This window comes from Brachypodium distachyon, chromosome 4 (genome assembly GCF_000005505.3).
Source record: "Brachypodium distachyon strain Bd21 chromosome 4, Brachypodium_distachyon_v3.0, whole genome shotgun sequence".
Classification (NCBI taxonomy): Eukaryota; Viridiplantae; Streptophyta; class Magnoliopsida; order Poales; family Poaceae; genus Brachypodium; species Brachypodium distachyon.
Genome location: NC_016134.3, coordinates 42748607 through 42759514, shown reverse-complemented (window position 1 = coordinate 42759514; position 10908 = coordinate 42748607). Strand labels below are relative to the sequence as shown.

General features: G+C 50.8%; 2 protein-coding genes and 1 non-coding gene across 3 annotated transcripts; 1 reads left to right on the top strand and 2 right to left on the bottom strand.

The window, feature by feature from the left end:
* Positions 1 to 54: 54 nt before the first annotated feature.
* On the top strand, positions 55 to 1095 carry LOC104585144 (zinc finger protein 2). The gene has a single exon (XM_010241144.3). It carries the CDS (start codon positions 567 to 569, stop codon positions 1023 to 1025), a length of 459 nt encoding a protein of 152 aa, XP_010239446.1. The 5' UTR covers positions 55 to 566; the 3' UTR covers positions 1026 to 1095.
* A 7622-nt stretch (positions 1096 to 8717) lies between these two features.
* On the bottom strand, positions 8718 to 8790 carry TRNAR-UCU. Its single transcript has one exon. It is a non-coding gene; the product is annotated as a tRNA-Arg (tRNA).
* On the bottom strand, positions 8753 to 10778 carry LOC100839761 (BTB/POZ domain-containing protein At3g05675). Its single transcript, XM_003578585.4, has one exon. The coding sequence runs from the start codon at positions 10740 to 10742 to the stop codon at positions 9441 to 9443; it is 1302 nt and encodes a 433-aa protein (XP_003578633.1). The 5' UTR covers positions 10743 to 10778; the 3' UTR covers positions 8753 to 9440.
* Between the last annotated feature and the right edge of the window lie 130 nt (positions 10779 to 10908).

Genomic DNA, 10908 nt, shown 5'->3' with positions numbered 1-10908 from the left:
AATGGGCGATGAAGCATCGAAGTTTCATCAGGCCAATTAGTAGTACGTAAGATGTCGATGTTTGGTCTGACAGAATTTGCACTCTGCACGCCTCGGAACGAAAAATCCAAAGGTAAGGTTTCAGAAGGGAAAAGAGAAGAAGAAGATGGTCCCAGAAGTAAAACCAAGTTTTCCACACAGAAGAATCACATCAATACATCATCATCATATATCAGATCAGGCGCATTCAGATCAAAATCTAGCACATCGACTCAGAATCAAAGTTAGGAAAACTATTGATGCACACAAAGATATATGCTCCGTTGCATGTCTTGTCAAATCAACCATTGATGGATGGATGGACGGACGGATAGATATCGGGGAGATATAGCTGACCGGCAGACAAGACTCGTCCACCCGACCCAGCCGCTCGTTATATACCGTCCCGCCTCCGCGCGCTAGCTCCACACTTCCACTTCCATCCATCCTCGTTTCTTCTTCTTCTTCCTCCAAATTAGAGCACTGCCCTGACAATATACCTTCTACCGCGGGTTCGATCGGCTTTGCGAGCTCCGGCGCGGAGGGACATGGAGAGGCGGCACCAACTGCAGTACGGCGGCGTGAGCCTGGACCTCCGCCTGGAGCCGACGTACCGGCCGGGCCCGGCGGCGTCGCCCGCCGCCGACCATGGCCGGGATCATCAGCGGGAGGAGGCGTTTTCCTGCAACTACTGCCACCGCAAGTTCTCCAGCTCGCAGGCGCTGGGCGGCCACCAGAACGCGCACAAGCTCGAGCGCACACTCGCCAAGCGCAACAACAGCCGCCTGCCACACCTCGCCGCCGAAGCTGCTCCTGCTTCTTCTTCTTCCTCCTCTCGTCCGGCTGCAGCAGTAGTCGACCAAAGCTGGCTCCACGGCAGCGGCGAGCTCTGGGCCTACCGTGCTTCCGCGGCGGAGACGGTGGTGTCCGGCTGGGCTATGACGACGGCGGCAGGCCGGAACTACGGCGAGGAGGCGGCGGAGATGGACTTGTCGCTCAAGCTCTGAGCTAGCTCTTATAGCTGTTAGCTAAATACTGTACGTATGGACTACGGAGTACATACTAAGTTTGGACGTACATTCTAGCGGCACTGTGTGCATGATCCAGAGCGTCTTAATTAATTGGTTCGATCTATTGCTGCACCTGGTGATTAATTATTCCAGGGCAATTTCAGCTATATCGGTGTCTGTACCCCGGCCGGCCGGCTTCTGAGTAACTGGCTAAAGTGGCTAGTGTGTATACATCCTAGCTTGATCAGGTTATTCGGCAACAAACAAACATCCTTGATCAGGTTATTCGGCAAAAAAATCATAGCTTAATTAGTTGTATTCGAATTGTACGGCTTATCTCTCGATTATACACGTCAAATCATATCAATGATTTTAATATATACAGCACAATCGATCGAGATAAATAGATTGAAACGGGTCATATATAAGATATTACTACTCTGTATATCTTAATTTGCTTGTATTTTACTACCTTCGTCTCAAAATAACTGTTACAACTTGTCCAACACGCGTGTATCATTGTGTAGATTTGATCATTTTGAGAAGAAAAAATGCAACATTTATTTTAGGACAAAGGAAGTATTTCATTTCCTTGTTGTGCGGTCAATTGTACATACCCAGAGCAGTATATTGATGCAGAGGCCGAGACATCTCTTCTTTTTGAACACTTTTTATACATGCCCAAAGGCCAAAGCAAACATATCCCCGTACGTGGTATACGTGACACAGTAGCTCTCTTTCAGTACTACATATCCCCCATTGTACGTGTTGTCGCTGTTGAGCTAGCTACATATATATAGCAGCGCGTGTGTAACAAAATACGTGTCCTTTCGCTGAGTGCGTTATATACCGATCTGATCTTCTTGACCGGGCACGTCTTCTCGAACGTTACTTAGACGCCAGGTTAATCGGGGTTTTTTCTTTCTTTGTTTCCGGTTTGATGCACGGGAGCTTGCTTGCTGAGCTGCAAGACAGAGCCCTGCTTAACCCCTAACGGCAAAAAGGCCGGCGGCATTGCTTCGCCGCCGTGTCACCGCTAGATGCCTATGCAGGATCCACCATGATCTGATGTTTACCTTACCCAACCCAACAAAGCACACGGTGGCCGGCGGATGTACCCACCAGCCCACCATTGTAGCACTACGTATATCCGTGAATCTTCGGGGTGCAGAGACAGGACAAATTTTAGCTCCATCGCTAGCTCTTTCACTCACTAAAAAGAAACATATGTCACATAATTCTTGTCGAAATATTACATGTATCTAGACGTTTTTTAGAAACAGATACTTTTATTTGGGGCAAATTTGGACAAGAATTACGTGAGTTAGATATTAATACTATCATTTAAGCGTACATCATCTTCAAGGAAGGATTAGTTGACAGCTAGCGGTTTGCAAAGTTGATCTGATATGACAGTGACGATGCTTATAGGACAAGCTAGTATTAGTATACTAGCTAATTAGTTACGATGACGATATATAAGTAGGGCGATCGAGCTAGGCTCAACAGTCATCATCACGGCGATTAATTAGTTTGTACTAGCAAATGTGATCAGACCATCGAAGTAATTAACTGATCTGTGTCCTGGCTACATCACGGCTAGCGTGCATGTGTGTGCTGTTGCACGGGCCCTCCTCTAATTAAGCTAAGCTATAGCTGCCTGGCTCCTCGTGCTGAAGAACAGAACAATCATAGTCCTAGCAAGCATGTGACTAACACACAAACACGGGACGAAAAGCGACATGCATTTGCACATTAATTCAAGTCATCGATGATGGACCGGTTCCTAGCAAGAGTCCAGATCTTTTAGGCACTGATCGTATCGTCAGCTGCCTGACTAGTATGATCGCATTGTGTCATATTGCTACCTGGCTAGTAAGCTCAAACTGAATCCATATATCTAGCCATATAATATCCTCTTAGGAAAAAACAATATCCTCTTAGAAAAGTCACTTCGAAAATATCCTCTTCGAAAATGCATCAGGTAGCTTGCTAATTTTCCTTACCGTGTTGGGCAGCCACGTTACCCAAATCAAACTGGTTTACGTACACTTATATATAGGGCTCAGTACGTTAACACCGGCCTATGGCGCATTTTGTCTGAACTCTCTTTAACTTCCTTTTATGTAGTAGTAGTTCGCATAAAAAGGGATATTCCACACTAGTTTTAGCGTGTGCCAGTAGCCTGGTACACTGCACTTGACTGAAACCGGAGACAAGAACTGGATCAGCGGCCAAGATTGGCCAAACAAAACCTTCAATGTACACAAGGAGACTTGTATGGACCCCCTTTAACTTCCTCTAGATGAAGCGAGGTATAGTTCGTTCGAGACCGGCCTAATTCGTTTCCTTAAGACGCACTAAGCTATAGACGTAGCAAGAGCTTGCTTGATTGGCCAAACATGATCCTAATTAACTTCTTGTTTATAGGTCCATGCATCCAAAGTGGGCTATAGTGTAACGTGCATTGGTTTTTCTAATTTGAAAACTCTTAATTAATTAACTTCCTCTCGAGAAAAATCAGGCAGTTTCTTAGCGATCGATGTCGGCCTAGCTTAATTCAGCGAATAGCAAGAGAGAAACGGGAGAGGTTCGGATGAGAAGATGTTGAAATTCCTAGAAACTAAATCGAGGCATAGGAAAGCAGTTCATAGAATTTCAGAAAGCGTCCACTTGACTTGTACGTATATATGACAGACAAGGCGGTTGATGCTAAGCTCAGATGAGTACGTGTGGGAAGGCAAAGCTGGACATGATGTCGAAGCTGCCGAACCGTTGATTTTTTGTTTGAGATTATATTTACGGCGGCAGGCGGCAGGAGTGATTCAGGAGATATCTGGGAGGCCACATCTTGTTGGACCCAGATCAGGCAAAGGAACAAAGCAAAGCTGAGCTCCATCGCTAGCTAGAGCACTCGCTCGCTTCGATCAGTGGGGCTAGGCAAAGGACATTACGTGCCTGCTTTGTTGCTTCTTGTGTCGCCCTTGCCTAACCTGGCTATGCTAATTTCTCAGCCTAGAGACAGCTAGCTAGATGACGTTTTAGCTAGCTAGCCAGATATTATTTGTAATCACCAACGAGGAAATCAAAGCCGGCGATCCAGGACTAGCAGTCTACTGTACATAATGGACTGATCGTACACCATCATCGGGCCGAGAGATTAATTGTGGAGAGACCATCGAAGAAGCTCGATCTTGGAACTTTGGAAGCTCATGGCCATGGGGGCAACATGGATGTACGGTTAATTGGGCCTTCTCTCCCTGGATGCCTGGCTCAAATCTGGCTATGCGTGCACGTTGCCTGGCCGGTTTTTATGTCAAAACTGTCTTGCATGTGCCCGTGCTCTCTCCCGTCTGTACGCACACAAAGTCTCGTGTGAATCTTCCCCGTAGAATAATAATTCATGTGTATCACATTCATGTGTATCTAGATGGAAAGTCAAGAAGAATCACGTGTCGATCACCTGCGCTATGTTAATTAAGCTTATGAACTTCATTTCCTCGGATTGTTGCGTGACTGAACCCTAGGCTCTCGCGTCGCCCACCTCGGGGGCGACTTGGGGGCAACCCTCGCCGCCAGCCGCCGCCACCCTCCCTCCTTCTCTCTCCCCTTGCCGCCGCCAGAGGCTGCAGCCGGCAAGGCCGGGCGTTGCCGATGAAGGAGGCGGCGAGGCGCTCCGCGCGTGCCCATGCCCCTCCACCATGCTCCATGGCCGGCCTTCGATCTGCCGTCTTCGGCCAAATCCGGCACTGGGCGGCGAGATCCCGTCGCAGGTCTCTTGGGCTTGGCGGCGGGCGGAAGGGCGTCCTGGTGTGGCCGCGGGCCGCTGCTCGGTCGTGGACCGCACCTGCTTTCCATGGCCGTGTGCGGGGGAGGGCGGAGCTCGTTTCAGCCGCCGGTTCCCTGCCCTCCGCCCAGGCGCCGTACTTCACCAGCTGTGCGCCCACTCCGCCGCCTCCAACCTCGCCATCACCCTGCTGCTCGGCCTCGCTGCGGCTCTCTAAGCTCCAGCCCGACTTGCTGCCTCCTTCACCGGATCCGTGCCGCGCCGGAGAAGGCAGCCGCGCTCGCGTCCCCCACCACTCAGTTCGTCAGTGCCTACTGTTGTTCCACCGCGCGTGCGACTCGACAATCACAAACTTGGCGCCCGCGGTGGTCCCCTGCCCCAGATCTGCTGCTTTGCGGCTTGGCAGACCCTATTGCGCCGGCGTCGGTCCCCCTGCCCCAGGTCCATCGCCCTGTCGGTGATTCAAGGTACGGCTTGTTCCACAGCATCATCTGCGTGGTGAATGGTAGTGCCAACGTGTATTTGAGATTAGGGATTTAGGTGGATTGTTTTAGGAGAAATCCTAGCTTTGAACTTGTGTCAATGGCAGCCACGGCGACGTTTCTTAACGTCGTTTACCTTCTTGGAGGCGTGGTCATGGAACTCCAACTCCCACCACATCCCTCCGGTCATGGTTCTCCGGGTGAAAACCCCAGATCTTATCCTCAGATCGGGCAACAATGCTGTCTTTGACAACGTTTCCTTGTTGGAGGTGTCGTCTTTGAGTTCTTGTACCATGCAGGCCTCCTACCGGGCACTGGTTCCTAGTCAGACATGCACGGCGATGGATTCACTCTTCGTTTTGCAATGTTGCTGCTACCATCATTTCCCCAATAGCTTCTGGTCAGGCCCCTTCTGGGATTGAGGTTACCCCTTTGCAGTCGTCAATGCTTGCAAGTAAGTTTCGTGTTCTTGGTGAAGTCTCGGCTGCCCATCGCCCTTCGTCGGTTCAGTCGGCACACTACGCTTCACACAGTTCTCAGGGTCGTGTTGGCTCTTGAGCTCGCAGTCAAGGTTCGTGTTTGTGGTCTAGACTCGGTGTCGCGACGCCCTTCGATAGCCTGTGTGGACCAGCTCGCAGTGATGGCATATCTATTCAGCCGGCGAGATTGATGTCTGCAGCGTTGTCTCGGTGTGTGACGTCCTTCGACTAGATACACTAGGTAACAACACTCGTTGACTTGATGGTGCTCGGATCCACTCGGTCGCCGATCAAGCGGGTGGAGATTGTGCAACTGGTTCTGACTAGGCTGTGGTTTGCACTTCGACGACGTCGGAGGCACTCCTCTCATGCATGTCGGAGATCGCTTCTTCGGTGGTAGTCCTCTAGTCCTGTTGTGTTTTGACTGGGTAGTTTTCTATGAACTTTTGATCGAAATGCAATTAAAAAAAGGTAGCCGTCCGCCTACTACATATGCATCTCTCTTTTTTGACAGCAAGTAGTAGCAAGATATAAGCGTGGAATAATATAAATTACCCAAGCCAAACCCCACGCTACAAAACGCTTAAACAAACAAGACATGTCTCAAGGCCAAGCGGACCGACACCAAAGGATAAAACAACATGGGCCGTAGTTGCTTCAGCTTACAGTCATGTGGCCTATTTGGTAGGTGGATGAGTGAGTGGATCGGCCTCAGGCCTGGCTGGCGTTATTGAGACTGTTTTGGGTCGGGATGAGGAAGCAGTGAAGTACGCCCCATGGCTCGTAGTGTTTGGGCTCTTCTTGATGATGAGGTGGTCGATCATGTTATTGGTAGTATCTCACCTAATGCGAGATCTTGGCTTGCCTTGCTCGTGGAGACCTGCAAGCATGAAGAACTGACCAAGGTTCTTGTCACACTTTGGGCGATCTGGTGGGCTAGACGGCGTGCGATTCATCATAATGAATTCCAGAGTCCACTGTCCACGGTTTGCTTCATCAAGCGTTTTTTGGATGATCTTCAGATTCCCTTGGCTACGGCACATGCCACTAGCTTACATAAGACACGGCCGGCTAGACCTCCGAGGTGGATTCCTCCCCCGACAGGTTTGGCAAAGATCATTGTTGATGCCGGGATTTCTAGGACAGGGAATACAAGTGCTGTGGCAGCTGTTTGCAGGGATGAGCAGGGGGTTTACCTTGGGGCATCGGCTGTAACTTTTGATGGGCTCAATTCCCCGGAGATGCTAGAAGTCATCGCTTGCATTGAAGCCCTTGCGCTGGCATCTGACTTAGGGTGCGTTTGTTTGGACTCCAAGAAGCTGCTCCAACATCTTCTGGGCTGTGGAATCTGGAGCCCAAACAAACAGAGTATTTTCGGCCAGCTCCTGGCAGCAGCTCCTCGAAGCGTTCTGAAAGAATACACTACGAAGGCTCTGAAAGAATACACTACGAAGGAGAAGTTACGATTTGGGTGCTTCCACCAGCTGGTGCAGCTCCAAATAGCCTCTTTTACCAATTTATCCTCCGGCCAAACTACATATACCGTCCAAATTGCCACGTACCGGTTCGTTTCTGTTCGCTCTTCCCGACCGACCGCATTCCCATCCCGCGTCCCCTCAGCCGCCATCTCTCTCCAATTGCCGCCACGCCGGCACGGTCGGAGGAACGGAGACTCTGTCCTCCTCACCGCTGGTACGGAACATTCATGGCCCCAATCACCACCGCCCGAGTTCCTAGCTCCTTGATGCCTGCCGCTGCTCGGTCTGCGTGGCGCTGCGCTCTTCTTGCCGGTGGAAAGGAGCCGGCGTGGCCCCTCAACTCCGCCCTTCGTCTGGGCACCGCTGCCGGCAGGTCCCTTCCTATGGGTCTGGGAAACGCCGCCGCACCCTCTCCTCTGCGTACCGCCGCTCCCACTTTCCCTGTTCCCTCGAGGACCCACCGCCCCCTCCTGTCTTCATTCGTGAGCACGTGTGACGCGAGTAGCAAGGACTCCCGTGCTCTGATGGCAATGGATTAGTCCTACATCGTTTCGTGCAAAAGAAAAAAAAAGGATTAGTACTACTTCACGTCTTAGTGCAATTCACTGCCAATAGCTGTCCACAAGATTTAGCCAAAACAAGAGAAGAATTTTTGGGAATTTGAGGTGTTCAAATTTATTGAATGATGTACAATATATGTATATACGTCTCATATCTTATAGACCACTTATTGTCAGTTCAAACGGTACAACCGACAGTTATATCAAATCTACAGAACAACATGGTCATTCAGGTCATTTCAGCACATTTCAGTTACAGCTGCAGCCGGACCAGCCGCTCAAACAAATAAGCATCAGACATCTCCAATCTTCCAGCTGCAGCTGATAGCCACCGCTGATTCTGAAATCTGCAGCTGTAGAATCTGCAGCTGTGGAGTTCTAGTTCAAACAAACACAACCTTAAATCTGGGAGCAGTGCAAGTGGCGTCGGACTGCCTAAATGTGGTTAAGAATATCATGGAGGACTCTCTATGCTCTTACTGTGCCATCACCAGGGAATTCAATCTGCGGAAGGACAGTTTTGATGCTGCGCTCCTTGTTCATGAGAAAAGAGATTCTAACGTCGAGGTTCATAATCTTGCTAAGGCCGTTTCTTCTCTTAGTCGGGGTCGCCGTTTGTGGCTTCTTGATACCCCGGATATCACTTGTATCCCAGCTATTTTGCCAATTTAATAAAGTCGGGATCTTATGCTCAAAAAAAAAAGAAAAATTTACAGAAAAAAAAAGGAAATTCATCCATCTCCATGGCTCATGCTGGTGAGATTTTCTTTTCCGTGTACATTTTTTTCTTGACAAACTGGACTTATCTAGTCGATTGAAAAAAGACCGAAATTTTCAAAAAGGGCAAGAAAATTAGTTCTGCTCAAGTTCGAAACTATATCGTGCGGTAAAAAGAGTTCATCACACGCCCAGTGGGACTCGAACCCACAATCGCCTGATTAGAAGTCAGACGCCTTATCCATTAGGCCATGGGCGCTGTTATTTCTCAAAGCACGAGGTAAACATTTTATACGTTGTCGCATCGGAACTGATCCAAAACAGCCAATACAGAAGGACGGTTGAGACGACATGTTCCCTGTAATCGCAGAAAACAAAACCAGACATTTACTCGCGAGCTTCACATTTTCCAAACTGAAACCTCCGCCACCGGAACCACACAACAAAGGGCTCCTGATCCAAAATGCACAAGAATGAAAAAAAAGATACCAGTACCATGGGGTTTCTTGTCAGATGTTTTGATCTCTCTCAAAGATCAGCCGTTCTCCGAGTTCCTTCAGTCATTTGTAGCACTTTCTGGTGCCAGCTCCAGTTTCGCAGCATACACCAAAGCTGGCATTGCATGTGTTGAGTCGCTAGAGCTCGACAAGACAAAATGGCACGACATTGAGCTTGCTCATTCCATCAGTTCTGGTATGTCCAAAGATTTCGATCAGACTATGCTAAATGTGAGTTTATAAGGAGATCCTGGAGCAATTCCGAAGACGATGACAATGCGATCATATAGCAAAGCAATAGGATTTCCTGTCCATTGGTGAATTCCATTTCCAAGAATGGCACGTGCTCAGTGCTGGGATCACCATGAAGTATTTTCTCCACAGTATTGGATTTTGGTTGCACAGGTCAGTGTCAAGGTGCCTCATTGATGTTGTTCAAGAAAGAGAGCCTGGTTCGTGCAACCTTCGATCTATAGCACCAGGTATCAAACGCCTCCGTCAGGTCGGGGAAACAAGCATGTTTTGACTGAAGCCACTCTGACAAGATCTCTGCTTGGGTGTTTGACGGCAGCGTCAGCACGATCGAAACGATAGCCGATTCCAGCCCCTGCCAGACCTCACCGTCCAAGCCGATCTTCGGTGTTTCAGCATCACCGTCACCGACATCGGCTTGATCAACCAAAGCCTTTGTTCTCCCTGCAAACCTGATCCAGACGTTTACAGCGTGACACCGTTTCTCTGCCGGCAGGACGATGTTGCTGAAAGCAGCTGCCTCCAGAACCTTTGCAGATATCTCTATCACCTTCAGCCTGGTCTTCAGGCAATCGAACCCCGGGCACGCTGCCTCGACGACTTCGACCACATGAGACGATGCCCCCAGCCAGTAGATCACAAGGTATTTCATCATCTCGAGCTTGCTCAAGACCTGGCAGACCCAGGAGATATCAGAGATGAAAGAATGCAGCTCCTGCTGAGGTTCGCCGTCGTCACCACCGGAACATGGCGCCTCTTTCTGTTTCGTCAGTGCAGAGCTCACGAAATCACTGAACCTGTTCAGTAAACCTGTGACGCAATCCTTCACCTGAGACTTGACGCTGTCGTCGTCGAAGGCTAGCAACGGCGCGTCGTCGTCTTCGGTCAGCATGTACTCCAGCTGCTCCTGGGCGGCAGACTTGAGCTCCCGCGGCGCCGCCGCGGACGTCGCGTGCCGGAAAGCCGAGAGGAAGATGCCGGCCGCCGGCGCCGGATCGATCGGGCGGAGGCGCGCGAGGAGGCGGCCGTGCTGCGGGGCGAGGAACGGGGCGGCGGCGAGGATCTCTTCCTCGTCGGCCTCGTCCCAGGGCGCGGACTCGATGTAGTCGGCGCAGGCGGCGGCGATCCGGGGGCAGCCGAGGTGCTCGGCGGCCTGGAGCAAGGCGAGCGCGCCGCGGACGCCGAAGCGGGAGACGGGCTCGTCGGCGTAGAGGAGGCGGAGCGCGGTGACGTGCGAGCTGAGGTCCGGCTCGGCGCAGTGGACCTCGACGCAGTAGCGGGAGTCGAGGATCTGGCAGGTGGGCCAGGCGTCGGAGAGGCGGTCGGCGAAGTACTTGCTCCCGGCGGCGAGGACGGCGGAGTGGCAGTAGAGCCACTCGTCGCGGCCCTCCGGCGTCCGCAGCCGCACCACCACGTCGCTCGTCGCCCGGTCGCCCATCCGGGGCCTCGTGCCTCTCCTCATCGCCTGGATTGGGGACTGGTGAGAGTGGCCAGAAAGCAACAGCGCCGTTTAGTGATCAGTAGCATTCTCGCTCGAAGCATATTAACCATGCCAAATTGCCTACCAAAAGCGGAAGAATTATGCAACCGGAATCAAAACACAACCAATTTCGTAGCTGCTGCTATTC